The sequence below is a fragment of the Balaenoptera borealis genome, assembly GCF_965194805.1.
Source record: "Balaenoptera borealis genome assembly, chromosome: 3".
In the NCBI taxonomy this organism is placed as follows: Eukaryota; Metazoa; Chordata; class Mammalia; order Artiodactyla; family Balaenopteridae; genus Balaenoptera; species Balaenoptera borealis.
Genome location: NC_138866.1, coordinates 86,076,810 through 86,091,704, shown reverse-complemented (window position 1 = coordinate 86,091,704; position 14,895 = coordinate 86,076,810). Strand labels below are relative to the sequence as shown.

Sequence of the window (14,895 nt, the reverse complement as noted above, 5' to 3'; positions counted from 1 at the left end):
CAACCTGCTGTATAAAAAAAAATATTATTCAAGTCATCCAATGATGGAATGACCCAGTTGACTGTATGACTAATTTGATCAATAACAGAGTGATGTGAGTAACAAAACAAACAAAAAAAAGACATAGTTTGAAAGTAAAAGGAAGGAAAATGACATAACATACAGTAAACATAAAAATCTGTTTTTCTGTCAGGCTTGGCTATGTTACTATCAGACAAAGTAGGTCTCAAGAAAAGGAGTATTACCAAGGATAAAAATAAGGCTCAACAAAATTTTGAAAATTTGAAATCTGACAGAGCTTGTTCTCTGACTATAATGCAATTAAATTAGAAATCATTACGATATCTAGAAAAACCCCTCCAAATACTTGGAAATTAAACAGTACACATCTAAATAACCCATCAGTCAAAATATAAGGAAATAAAATAACAAAGGCATGGATTTGAATTTCTGCTTCATCACTTACTAGCTTTGACTTTCACAAGTAACTTAACTTCACTTTGCCTCAGTTTTCTCAACTTTAAATCTAAGTAAACTGGTTAAAATCACTCCTAAATCTTAAAATATATCAGATTTGTATTTTGTTTCAATCCCACCACCAACAACGAATGCAGATTATTTTCAATGGTAATAACAGCAATAAACTCTATATATATATAGAGGACACAATTATTTTTATAATACCCTTTAGATGTGAAAAGATGTTCAACATCCCTACTTATTAGAGAAATGCAAAGCAAAACTACAGTGAGATACCACTTACACCAGTCACAACGGCCATCATTAAAAAGTCTACAACAAAACAAAACAAAACAAAACAGCAAACTGGGCTCAAGACCAAGTTTGCTAATCGCTACGTGATCCCTGACACCGGGATTTAATCTCTGAAATGGAGATAGGTGGTTGTGAAGATTAAATGAGATAAAGCATATAGCACATAGCCCTTCCCCCTCACACACTCCTGGTTACATGAAGGTCCCCCTCCAAATTCTCCTAGTGCAGAAATTTCCCGGGCGAGGAGTAATAAGGGAGACACTCTCACTTTTTCATCCAACAAAACTGGCTGAACCCTTATTGTGTGTCAGGCACTATGTATTTGGACTAGCTTTCAAAACCCAGTTTAAAAGCACATACAATTACTGAGCCCTCCGGTTACCTGCCCAGGGACAAGCCCCCCACGCCTCGGCCCGTGCAAGTCCCGCCTTCTCAGTCCCTCAGACTCCTCCCCTTGGCACTAGCCTGCTCCACCCGTTCCGCTCTCGCTAGTTCCCGCGCTGAGGCGGACAGTACCTGCAGGCCACTCCGCTTGTTCCAGGTGAAAATGGACCCTGGATACCCGCTCAGAGCCAAGAGCAGTTCGTGGATCATTCCCGCGGCGAACCTCGAGTCCCTATATCCGTCGCACCCTCCTCCAGAGCCTCACCAGGCGACCAAAGAGGCGAGCGCTCCCTCCTCTACACGCGCACAGGACCCCGGGACGGGCAGTTCCTCCTGACTGTACCCGCCGAGACTACTGCTGAGGAGAGCTGACGGGAAGCCGGGAAGGGGTCGGCGCGCCGCGTCCCGGAAGTGAGCCGCGCTCGGCTGGGCCCACTCGTTGGCTCCAGCGGGTGCTCCGCAGGAGTCGCGGGAGGTTCTCTTGCGCATGCGCCTCCAGCCCCCGGGTCGGCCGCTCGGACTTCCGGTTTGGGAGCTGGACTGGGAGGCTGGAGAACCCGGGCTGGAGCCCTACCCCGAGCGGGTGAGGCTAGCCCGCGGTCAGAAATGCGAGTGGGTTGAGCGACAACCCGAGAGGGAGAATATCCCAGGAGTGGGTCGGAGGGTGCTCTCAGGGCGCTTAGCCCGGTCGGAGGCCTCTGGAGGGGCTCACGACGGCTTTCGAGAGTGACCTGGCCGGAGGGAGAGAAGACAAAGAGGCCGGAACCCCGCACCCGCGAACCTTGCAGCCCTCGGAGCGCCTGGCCAGCACCCGAGCTCGTCCTCAGGAGACCCATGACTACTGCCCCTTCGGACTCCCCCTCTCCACCAACTCAGTGGGACTCTCCCCAAGCCCACCCGGCCCTCGCTTCAGGAGCCAAAACCAACTTCTGTCAACGCGCGAGGTTTCCAGTCACTAGTTCCCGGCTATTTACTGAGCGGTTACTTCTGCTGTGAGGGAGAACAAAGACCCAGTATTCAGTACTTGATTTTTGTCTGGGGTGGGAATTGGTAGTGGTGGAGTCCGAGGGAGCGGGGCGGACGGAGAGGGCCCGGGGAAGGACGGCGGAGGTACTGGGGGAGATCAGCTGCGACCCGCTGGACAGAGGCTTTTCGTTGCCTTCAGCAGGATGGTGACATGCCTTTAGAACCTCTCGAGCTCCCATATGGTTTGAACACACTATGCTACACTGGTCAGGGGAGCTCAGTGGGTCAGATTTGGGGGAGGTGGAAGAGGAACAGACAGTACTTTCTATTCTTTGCTGCTTACTCGGGCTGCCCTGGAAGGCGCCCAGAAATGCAGCTTTTGAATGGTCTCTCACCTTCATGCTCAGTTTTGGCTTGCTGTCCTGAAGTTGGTGCTACGTGGAGCATCTGGAAAGTCAGGCCAGCTCTGGCAAGACTTTAGACATATGAGTGTATTCCTTCTGATAGTGCCATCTCTCTCTACCCTAGGAGGAAACTCTTCTTACAGAAAGAGACGCATCTGCAGGTGATTCTCCAAGGACATGAGAAGATGGGTGTAAGCCCTGGAACCTAGACCCTTAAGTGGAGGGAAGCTGCTTTCTGCTGTGAACGATGGCCAAACCCACCGTGAGAGGGAATGGCACTAACTCTGAGACCTTCCGACAGCGCTTCAGGAGATTTCATTACCAGGAGGTAGCTGGGCCCCGGGAGGCTTTCAGCCAACTCTGGGAACTTTGCTGTCGGTGGCTAAAGCCGGAGGTGCGCACCAAGGAGCAGATTGTAGAATTGTTGGTGCTAGAGCAGTTCCTGACCGTCTTACCTGGGGAGATCCAGAAATGGGTACAAAAGCAATGTCCAGAAAGTGGAGAGGAGGCAGTGGCTCTGGTGGAAGATTTAGAAAGAGAGCCTGGAAGACCTGGACGTTCGGTGAGCAGGGAGGGGGTATTCAGAAGTGTGTGACTGGGCAGGGGCAGGATAAAAGGCCAAATTAAGGCACAGTCAGATTTAAAGTGGGGCACAGTCTCCCTTGGTGATGCTTATACTTCTGGTCCTTTAACAGGTAACTTTTTCAGATAGAGCTTATCGGGAGATGCTACCTGGGTGTACCTTTGCTAGGTATCATAACGAGTTATTCATAGTTTCATAGTTTTTTACTTAATAGGGAAGAAAGGGGAGCTATTTTTTAGCCTGGAGTCGGGTTTACTATTTTGATCTTTTTCTTTTGTAGTTCCAGCTGCTCTAAGCTAACAGTAATGGACTAAGAAAGACCCTTGTTCACTATTAACCACCCCCCGCCCCAACCCTAGCCATATCCCAAAAGGATGATTTCTTTTGGGGTAATAAATAGTCTCCTCTGGGAATACCCCTCATTATGACCTTGCAGTGACAATTCATGGGGGTTGTTTCTAGGTCACAGTCTCTGTGAAGGGGCAGGAAGTACGCTTGGAGAAGATGACACCCCTGAAATCATCACGAGAGTTATTAAGTGTTCGGCAGGAGTCAGTGGAACCCCAGCCCAGGGGTGTACCCAAGAAAGAGAGGGCAAGAAACCCAGACCTGGGACCACAGGAGCAGATGAACCCAAAGGAGAAGCTCAGACCTTTTCAAAGGAGCGGTGAGGAGTAGATTTATATGGCAAGATAGGATGCCATTCTAAATTGGGAAGTAGGGTTGGGAGTAGTGAGTGGGAAAGGGATTTCAGGAATGAGTGGAAATAGAGTATGCAGTTGTTGGGGACCTCCTGAAGGCATATAGTTTAGCTCTCTGCTGCAGTTCTTCTATTTCCTCTTTTGAAAAGTCTGCCAGAGGATGGCTCCCTACTTTTTCCAGAACTTGGAGTTTCTTTCCTCCTGGTAATGATGACACTACGTCAGTATTTTCTAGATAAAAATTCTTTTCTATACTTGAAAGCACATCTTCCTTTTAGTCATTTTCTTTCTCCATATTAAACTATATTTGTTTCTTTCTGCTTTTCCCCAGAAGCTCCATTCTTCAGACCTACTAAGTTTTTGTTACTCTCCCTTGGAAACTTTAAGTTCTCCAAATAGCATGTTAATTGTGGAGAATTAAATTATATATATTATTCCAGTGAGGGTCTGGTAGGTAGAGGCAGAGTATGAATTTTACTTCAGAATTTCACTACACTTTCTTTCCGTATAACTCAACTAAGGATTGTCGTTCACTTGATACTCCCCTGTCTCTTAGAGCTTTCCCCATTGTCTTTGTGCCTAGTTCTTATTCTTAAACTTGATTTTGTGGAACTTGTTTTTCTTCTTTGTACTCTGCAGAACTCCATTTTGTGTGTTTTTTTCTTTGATCACTTCTTTAACTTGTTGAGGTTGTTTTGAATGCTGATCTTATCATCCAAGACGCTAGCCTTCTCAGCCAGTCTGGTAGTGGTCTCTGTTTAGTCAACCAGATGCAGTCCCTCAACCGCACACACAGACTTGCAGAATTAATCAGTTTTGAACACCTACCATGTGCTCAACACCTTGCAGGGTACTCTGCAATGAGAAAAGGTGCCTATCCTCAAAAAGCCTATAATATGATTGAGAACACAAAAGTGAACATAAATATGTGCTGAACTGAACTGTACTGAAACAATGCCAAACAATGACTTGTTACTCAATTGTGTGAGTACAATAGGGGTTTGGCAGAGTGGGAGACGAGGGAGGGCTGTAGGGAAGGCTTCATGGGGGCACTGATGGGTTAAATTTCGATAGAAGGGAGGGAGTTAAAGGAAAGGCACAGAGTGGTGAATAAACGTGTGCTGTGTTCTGGAGAGAGGAGTCTGCTTTGAACGGGCCATGCCTGGTAACCACTCAGGTTAAGGTTTGGCAATACAAATAGCATGTGAGCTGAGGAAGCCAGAGCCTGGAGTTAGGTAGGACAGTGACTGCTGCAGTTACCCAGGTGTGAGAAGGTAAGGGGTCTAGACTTGGATGGTGGCAGTAGGAATAAAGGATATACTAAGGGAAAAAGCTTTAGAACTTCGTGACTCAGTGTGAAGGAAATGGAAGAGTTGAAGACAGTCTCCCCCTTGAAATCACTCTGAGTTTAATTCTCTGGTCCCAAGTAGAGAACTACAGCTGAACCTTGGACAACGTGAGTTTGAACTGTGTGGGTCCACTTATACATGGATATTTTTCAATAGTAATTACTACAGTACTGTGGTTGGGTAAGTCTGCAGATGTGGAGGAACCATGGATCCAGAGGGCCTGCTACGAGCTGTACTTGGATTAACCCCCACGTTGGTCAGCTATGTAGGAGGCAGGAGGTGACTGTTTCCAGCAGTGCAGGACCTGCCTACAAGTGGTTAGGAGAGCTAGGGAGCAACTTGGAACAGAATTATCTGCTCTGAACACACAACAGAACGTTTTCCTCTCTTGTCACCCTGCTCTGGAAAATAAAATATTTCTCATTTTTTGAGGTTTCATGTATTTTTCCCCACTTTCTTCAACCCATTGAACTTTCTGGAAACATTTTCTTAGATACTTTTCTTTATAAGCCTCTTGGATAAAAAAGGCAGGTCTGAACTCAGAGATGTTTTTTATGATCAGTCCAAACTATGATATCCTTTGTTTGCTTCCCTGCAAGCAGGATTTCCATTTCCTAAATCCAGTGTGGTCTCCAAGTTGGAGCAAGGAGAGCCGTGGATCCCAGATCTGGGCTCCAAGGAGAAGGAACTCCCAAGAGGCAGTCACACAGGAGACAGACGAATGCATGCTGATCTGTTACCATCCAGGAGAGAGAGAAGAAGCTGGGTGGAACAGGATCACTGGGGCTTCGAGGATGAGAAGGTGGCAGGTGTGCACTGGGGCTATGAAGAGACCAGAACTCTCCTCGCAATTCTCAGTCAAACTGAGTTTTATGAGGCTCTCCGAAACTGTCATCGAAACAGCCAAGTGTATGGGGCTGTGGCTGAGCGGCTCCGGGAGTATGGGTTCCTCCGGACCCTGGAGCAGTGTAGGACCAAGTTCAAAGGTCTCCAGAAGAGCTATCGGAAAGTCAAGAGTGGCCACCCACCTGAGACCTGCCCCTTCTTTGAAGAGATGGAAGCCCTGATGAGTGCCCAGGTCATTGCCCTGCCCAGTAATGGCCTGGAGGAGGCAGCCTCTCACTCTGGCCTGGTGGGCAGTGATGCTGAGACTGAGGAGCCAGAGCAACAGGACTGGCAGCACAAGGAGGGAGAAGAGGCCATGGCTGAAGAGTCTGACAGTGAGGAAGTGGGCCAGGAGGCCACCCCCCAGGACCCCGACAACTCCACCACACCCGTCCTTTTCCGAAGCCCAAGTGGTAAGCTTTTCTTCTTGGGGTTTTAGGATTAGACTGAGGAGTTATGAGGCTGGATGTGGAGTCAGGAAGCTTAATGTCACCTGCCAGCTTTGTCACTTAGAGAACAGAGGCACTTCTCAGTTCTTTGTGTATTTCATTCTCTTTTGTGGGAAAATCAGTGAGCTAATAGTAAGTAGAGAATAATTTTAGATATTTTAAAGAAATACACTCAGAAAATTCAAGAGACTCCTGAAAAGGAGTATCATTCCTTCCATTTCTTTCTTAAAATATTTTTTCCTGATTATAAAATCACTGAAGGCTGAGAAAAACTTGGTACTGTATTATCTTTAAGGGGAACTAATATTTGTTGAGCATCTTATATGAACTGGTGTTTTATCTTTACTTCTCCAAACTCAAGGTTATTATGTGTTCCTTTTTACTTAGAAGAGCATAGTGAAGGACTGCCCAAAGTTGGGGAAACATTTTGTTTCCTGTGTGAGATCTGCAACACACGTTGGCATTTTAACAGGACTAAGAAGTCTTGCAGCAAGAAACCTTGCTTAACACTCTGCTGAAATATTATTTGCATATGGAACCATTTTAAAATATCACTTACTTCTGTTGATGTAATTTTGTACAACCATGTTGCTATGGGAAGAGCACGAAGTATGAATCAGGAGACTTCGTTTCTAACCCTGACCACTAATCAGCTGGGTGACCTCGCACAGCTATCTGACCATTTCACAGTTTGCGTCCTCAACTGTAAAATGTGGCACAGCAGCAGGACTACTCCAGAGTTGCAGTTCCACTGGGAACAGTTATGTGTCCCTTCCATGTTTTATTATATGTGTTGTTACTTTTGTTCTGTTCTAGTCTTCTTCTGTCTTGAATTTTTTGTTTTCCTTTTTAAAATAAATTTATTTATTTATTTATTTATTTATGGCTGCATTGGGTCTTCGTTGCTGCACGCGGGCTTTCTCTAGTTGTGTCGAGCAGGGGCTACTCTTCATTGTGGTGCGCTGGCTTCTCATTGCGGTGGCTTCTCTTGTTATGGAGCACAGGCTCTAGGCACGTGGGCTTCAGTAGTTGTGGCACGCAGGCTCAGTAGTTGTGGCGCATGGGCTTAGTTGCTCCACGGCATGTGGGATCTTCCCGGACCAGGGCTCGAACCCATGTCCCCTGCATTGGCAGGCAGATTCTTAACCATTGCACCACCAGGGAAACCCCTCCTTTTCCTTTTTTAAAAGAATTTTTGGGATTTCCCTGGTGGTCCAGTGATTGGGACTCCGAGCTTCCACTGCAGGGAGCACGGGTTCTATCTCTGGTCTGGGAACTAAGATCCTGCAAGCTGCATGGCCTAAATTTAAAAAAAAAAAAAAATTTTTTTTCCTGTTTTTTTCACTGGAATAAATTTCGGTAAATCACAAACATGGCACATGTGCTAGCTGCTTCACTTGCATTGAGTGGAGGGTAACGGAAGCAATGTAATCTCCAGCTGGCTCTCAAGTGGGAGGAAGGCTCTTAGAATCTCCCTTCCCTCTCCCTTGGGTACCTTCAGGGAGCAGAGCCTGTAGTCATCCTGAAGAAGTACTGCCCAAGTTGGGGTGGCCTGCAGCATTAGCAGAGTTCAGGCCAGGAGATGCTATCTGCTCTGCTTCCTTCCTCTTTCTGGCTCTGCCACTCCTTTGCTTGTAAGAAGGTGCATGACTACAGGTTCTTATCTTGTACCCTTCAGGTCTTTGCTATTGCTGGGCTGGCTTTTTTTGAGATTGTGGCAAGTGAAGAAGGGCCATAAAAGGGATTGGATTAAGCAGCAGTGTGATTCTGAAAGAGACTCTTCCTTGGGATTTTGAGTCATTTCATTCTATGGGAAACTTAATTCATAAGGAAGTAGAACTGGTAGAAAAAGATTGATCAGAGAATTTAGGGATGGCTCATGGCTGACAGTGACTGACTGTGGGTCTTCTTCCCCATACCAGTTATTTTCTAATTAGGATCAGAATTCCAGAACTACCAGAAGAATGGGGAAATGCATTCTGTACACCTGCCTCAGTGTACATAATGATTGTTACAGTGATAAGGTGGAAAGGCCTCTTTTGAACAGAATGTAGGAATAAAGGTCTCTGTGAAATTGATATAGGCTATAGAGAAGCAAAACATTCTGAGAGTTTGTATTGATTTTGGAAACATGAGGTGTTTTTACTTTTTCACCTAGGAGCCCGAGCTTAGGTGATTTTTCATGATGCAGATGATAGGACTGAGGAATTGAGACTATAAAGCCTTGGATTAAGTGGTGCTGAAATTTCTCTTCTGGTGGCAGGTGTACACTGGGGCTATGAAGAGACAAAGACCTACCTTGCAATTCTTAGCGAGACTCAGTTTTATGAAGCCCTCCAGAACTGCCACCGCAACAGCCAGTTGTATGGAGCAGTGGCTGAGCGGTTATGGGAATATGGCTTCCTTAGGACACCAGAGCAGTGTCGGACCAAGTTTAAAAGCCTCCACACCAGCTATCGGAAGGTCAAGAATGGCCAAGCACCAGAGACCTGTCCCTTCTTTGAAGAGATGGATGCTTTGGTGAGTGCCCGGGGTGCTGCCGTGCCCAGTGATGGCCGGGAAGAGGAGGCAGCCTTGTGTCCCACCCAGGAGACCAGTGAGGCCGAAGCCGAGAAGCAAGCCGAGGAAGCAGATGAGGCCATAGAAGAAGATTCTGAAGATGATGAAGAGGATACCGAGGTACCCCCAGAGGCTATGACCCGTGCTCCAGTCTTATTTCAGAGCCCCAGTGGTAAGATCCTTTTACTTCTTAAGGTAGAAATAGCAAATAGCAAAGGGAAGGCAGTGGGATTTAGGAGAAGAATCATGAGATTGAAAACCAGAAGTGGCCTCTACACCCAGCTCTCATGGATTCTTATTGTGACCACATTCTCTCTTCTCCATGTTTCCTGTCTGTTATAAAGCAGCTAGTTTATATCCCCTGTTCACTTGACTTGCCTCCTCACACTACAGCATCAATCTGAGATGGCTGCAGACTTTGTAAATTAGCCATCATCTGCATGTGACCTGCTAGGTTACTAGGCAGTTTACCTAGCAGGGAATCTGAAAGCCTACATTTCCCAAGTAGCATGTCATATACCCACAGATGGATGAAGTTGATTTTTAAAGTTCATTCTCATTTGTTTTTTCTTCTAGTTTCAGCTTGTAAACCAGCTGTATGCTTGCTTTATTCACATATATGAAAACCTGATAACCTCTTTCTTCAGACACACTTATGCAAAAGTCTGAGATTTCTGAGGGAACTGATCCTTTGAATCTCAGCTACTGTATAAGAAAAAGAACCCCAAAACTTCATTATGGCTTCCCTCCTTGTGAGAAAAATTATTCTGATTTTGGAGTCACACATATATTATGTATGTGAATCTGGACTATGTTGTTTATTAGTTGAGTACCTTAGAGCAAGTTACTTAACCCTGTAAATTCGCTCGTATATTAAGACCTACCTCATAAGGTTGATGTAAATGAAGTACCACAGTGAAGCACCTAACACAGTGCTTGGGCATTTGATAAGTAAGTTTTCTTTTCCAAAAGTTCTTTAGATCAGCATTCTTTAAGTGTGTTCCACAGAGCATCGATTCCATTAGAGAAGTAAAACATCGGAATTTTAACAGATGGTAGTTATTTGGGATCTAGAGCTCCCTAATTTTTACATTTAATCATCTAATGTGATACTTGCTTTACCCTGGTACATAACAATTGAGAAAACAGATAACTTTTAAAATTCTATTCTTATGTCAGGTTTTGAGGCTGGATTTGAGAATGAAGAGAATCTAAAACGGGATATTGCTGAGGAAGTACAACTACACAGGACGTTACTTGCAAGGTCTGAGAGGAAAATTCCCCGGCATCTTAATCAAGGTAAAGGCACTGAGAGTGAATGTAGATCAGGAAGACAGTGGGAGAAGACCCCAGGGGAGAGAAGAGGAAAACCAGCATTCCCAGAGAGGAGTTTAGGTAAAGTTCTAAGTCATCAGAGACCTTACTTGGGGGAGAGACCCTATAAATATCTCAGATATGGCAAAAGCTTTGGTCCAAACTCCCATCTCATGCATCAGATATCCCCTCAAGTAGAAAATCCATATAAATGTGCTGACTGTGGGAAAAGCTTCAGTCGGAGTGCACGCCTCATTAGACACCGGAGAATCCACACTGGAGAGAAACCTTATAAATGTCTTGACTGTGGGAAAAGCTTCCGTGACAGTTCAAATTTCATCACCCATAGAAGAATCCACACAGGAGAGAAACCGTATCAGTGTGGTGAGTGTGGAAAACGCTTCAACCAGAGCTCAAGCCTTATCATTCACCAGAGAACCCACACAGGAGAAAAGCCCTATCAGTGTGAAGAGTGTGGAAAAAGCTTCAATAACAGTTCTCATTTTAGTGCACATCGAAGGATACACACAGGAGAGAGACCCCATGTGTGTCCTGACTGTGGAAAGAGTTTCAGTAAGAGTTCTGACTTACGTGCACACCACAGAACCCACACAGGAGAGAAACCCTATGGGTGTCATGACTGTGGCAAGTGCTTCAGTAAAAGCTCTGCTCTTAATAAGCACCGAGAGATCCACACACGAGAAAAACTTCTCTCACAGCCAGCCCCTAAGTAAGCCCCTGAAGATCTATGAAGAAAACAGTCTCATTACATGTATTGAAATTGTTTAGAAAAGTCCTCCAATAGTGAGATCCATCTCCTAATCTGTGCCTGGCTAGTTTAGGAAGTACTCTAGAATTTACCCCACTGTTTGTTTCTATGTTTCTCCTGGATCTAGAGTCAAATTCCCAAAGCATCTTAAGAATGAAAGGAAGATTTCATTCCATCTCCTTGCCCTTATTGACGGTAACACCTTTCCCTCTCAGTGCCTATGTTGTTCCCTTAATAGAGAGGACACAGTAATAGATCCTATGAGTTTGACGTGCACCCTTCTTTACTCATCCTGTTATAAACTGCATTTCAACTAGAAAAACCCATCACAGCAGCATTTCATGGAGAGGTAGTAAGAATTCTCATTGAATGGGTGTAGCTCTTTATATAGCAATGGAAATGCAAAAAAGAATGACTTTTCCTGCTCACTTAACCCTGTGCTCAGAATGACATATTTGTCATGCACACTCTTCCTTTACCTTAAAGAAGGAGAGTTTAAGTGTCCAATTTGGTTCTGACCTATAAGTCATTTTGTCAAGAACCTAGGTGTGCTATATGGGGAAACAATGTAAACCTCGTATAAATATTGAGGTGTGAACCCTGGATTTCTTAGTTTCTTCCAAGCCCTAGAAGCTTTGGAATAGAAAAATACTGTATTTACAGCGTCTGGTGTGATTTTTTTTTTCTGGTCCATCTCATCGGAATTTCATGTGTCCCTTGTGGTCCAGAAGCCTAAAGAGCAAGCCAGTTGGATGCGGTGATAGGGAAAGCAGTTAGAACTGCCAAGAGGGAATTGTCCGTATTCCACACACTCTAAACACAGATTATCTTTGGTCAGTGGAGTTGACAATACTTACACACACACACATGCACACATATTCAACTGTATACATCTACTTTTAAAAGCAGTTCTTCAAATGCAAGTGTAATTCTGATCTTTATGATCAAATAGTATTGAATTAATTGCCCACATGTTCATAGCAGTATGATGAGCGGGTACAGCACAAGTTAAACAGACCCTGTCCTCTTCCTTACAACCTAAAACAGATGACACTGACATGGACAAATAGTGCACATGTATAGCTGCAACAGTTTTAGAGAAATCTAGAAAGCTAGGTAGTAACACTATGCATAAACCTTAAGGTCTAATGCATTAGAGTTTGGAAAAAAATTTGAGAGATATTTTCTTCTCTTTAATCAGGAAGGCTTCATGAAGCAGGAAGTGCTCAGAGGGAAGGTTACTAGGTGGGATGAACTTTCCAAAACTCATTGCAAAACTGAGTGCTGAATGGGTGAGAAATGGGAAAACTGGGGAGCAAGGGAGCAGAGGGCAAAGGACAGACTGTAAGGAAGGTTAGACAAAGCTTGGAGTAGCACAAAATTGGAGGAGTAGCAAGATACGGGCCGTGCAGAAGGCAGAGAGGGACTTGCCTCAGCTAAAACATGGAGTGCCAGGCAGACAGGAGATGGGCTTCCATCCTCCAGAGTAAATCAGGTACTGTGCTGTGCTTACTGACAAGGAAACAGCCGACTGGCGCTGGGGAAGAAGGATGAGCAGTCTTAGGGGACGAGCTCCTATGGGAGACGAAGGTCAGAAACCAGTATCTTAAGAAGATACTTCAATGGGCAGTTCAGAGGAAAGAAGAACGTGAGTGATGGCCAAGGCCTGGGATAAGCAGCTGCATCATTAGTCACATTGAATGAGTTGGGATGGGAATGAGATCTGAGAGAGAAGTGGGGAGGTAGAATTTTCTAAAATCCATAGCTTACTATGGTAGATGAAAGATTAATTAGGGTTCTGGTGCTGAGGGAATTTCCTAATTCCTAACTCTTACGAATTAAGGGGAGATGGTGTCTCAATTATGTTGCCTAAGCAGACAGGAAGATACAAGAAACACGAGTCTAAAGCGATGCCTCGGGATCTGAGATAGTTTAGGAAGTGTGCTATAGTGTTTTTTAAAAAATGAGAGATCACTGTCTTCAGTATGTCTATGTATAGTCTTGTGGGAAAAGCACTGGTGTGGTACCAACAGATACAAATTCTGGTTCCAGATGTCTTATGTGTAAGTCAACCTGCCTCCATTTCCCTTTCTGTAAAGCAGAACAGTGTTTACACCTTAATCTGCCTCTCAGGGATATCATGTTAATAAAAATTCTATCTATAAAATGCCCAGTGGTTCTCTAGGTGTTTTTTTTTTTTAAATGTATATATGCAAATTATGATTAAGTTGTTGCTGGTAGGAAAAGATAAATCTTTACCTGCTTTTTCTGGCTGCCTGTATGGGGTTACTACAAGTATGCCTGTCTGAATCTTTATGTTCTAGGCTGAAGAACAAATTAGAATGTGGTAAAATAGAAACAAAAATCTTTCCTTAGTATCTGTATCCATATCCATTGGGACCCATCATAACTGGGCGTGGAGAATGAGTCAATTTTAAAAGACCCAGGAGCAGCCCTGCAACCTCCAGATGAAGAGAATGTGCAAAAGGAATAGGGCAAGAAAACCATAATTCAAAGAGTCATGTACCACAATGTTCACGCAGCTCTATTTACAATAGCCAGGACATGGAAGCAACCTAAGTGTCCATTGACAGATGAATGGATAAAGAAGATGTGGCACATATATACAATGGAATATTACTCAGCCATAAAAAGAAACGAAATTGAGTTATTTGTAATGAGGTGGATGGACCTAGAGACTGTCATACAGGGTGAAGTAAGTCAGAAAGAGAAAAACGAATACCGTATGCTAACACAGATATATGGAATCTAAAAAAAAAAAAAAAAATGGTTCTGAAGAACCTAGGGGCAGGACAGGAATAAAGATGCAGACGTAGAGAATGGACTTGAGGACACGGGGAGGTGGAAGGGTAAGCTGAGATGAGAGAGTGGCATGGACATATATACACTACCAAACGTAAAATAGAAAGCTAGTGGGAAGCAGCCGCATAGCACAGGGAGATCAGCTCGGTGCTTTGTGTCCACCTAGAGGGGTGGGATAGGGAGGGTGGGAGGGAGACGCAAGAGGGAGTCGATATGGGGATATATGTATATGTATAGCTGATTCACTGTTATACAGCAGAAACTAACACACCATTGTAAAGCAATTATACTCCAATAAAGATGTTAAAAAAAAAAAAAAAAAGAATCGGGCAAAGGCAAAACTCTTACCAGGGAAAACCCAATTTTATCTCAAACTAGCTCACAAACCATTATCTGCCACCCAATCTGCCACTCCTGAGGATGGAAGAAGCAAGAAATAATACATAGTCTTCAAACATTCTAAGAAAGAGAAACCAAGCCCACTGTCGGGGGAGCAGGAGGATCTATGCACCCCTCCCTTTTAATACTCGTTCAGCCTTTGTAGGGACAGACTGGATGGCATGTGCAGCAGAGGAAGCAAGAATATATTAGCAGGAGCTGGACAGTCATATCTGTTCTCATCAGTTGTTTCCTTAGTGCTATTATTTCTTTTTATTTTCCCCATGCTATCATTCTTCCCTTCCTTTATTGCTTATTCTCTATGGCCAATGCCACAGAACTTACACACACACACACACACATATATACATACATTCGTATATATATACAGAGGGAGAGAGAGAGAGCACTGCCATTTCTCTTTTACTGTAATCTGAGTATAGAGGCCGTCTTGTCAACTCTGTAGAGAATTATTTTTATGGTAACCACGTAGGGGAGGGAAGATGAGATATGAACATAAGAATGGATCAATTCTCTCTCCATTAGTCGATTCAAAA

General features: G+C 44.4%; 2 protein-coding genes across 3 annotated transcripts in view; one reads left to right on the top strand and one right to left on the bottom strand.

Moving 5' to 3' along the window:
- TUBGCP4 (tubulin gamma complex component 4) overlaps window positions 1–1,429 on the bottom strand; it is a 46,309-nt gene extending 44,880 nt beyond the window's left edge. Inside the window, exon 1 of the mRNA XM_082388767.1 lies at window positions 1,291–1,429. Coding sequence (XP_082244893.1) covers window positions 1,291–1,368 — 78 coding nt within the window. The 5' untranslated portion in view covers window positions 1,369–1,429. The remainder of the gene's footprint in view (window positions 1–1,290) is intronic.
- A 920-nt stretch (window positions 1,430–2,349) lies between these two features.
- ZSCAN29 (zinc finger and SCAN domain containing 29) lies at window positions 2,350–13,306 on the top strand (the record flags this gene model as incomplete). 2 transcript variants are annotated; one of them, XM_082388753.1, is made up of 5 exons in its annotated part: window positions 2,350–2,856; window positions 3,574–3,778; window positions 5,764–6,459; window positions 8,759–9,226; window positions 10,234–13,306. In XM_082388753.1, the coding sequence occupies 5 exons, from the start codon at window positions 2,776–2,778 to the stop codon at window positions 11,100–11,102; spliced, it is 2,319 nt and encodes a 772-aa protein (XP_082244879.1). In that variant the 3' UTR covers window positions 11,103–13,306. The 2 variants fall into 2 exon arrangements, with proteins under 2 accessions (XP_082244879.1, XP_082244878.1); XM_082388752.1 differs by having other exon boundaries at window positions 2,776–3,090.
- Between the last annotated feature and the right edge of the window lie 1,589 nt (window positions 13,307–14,895).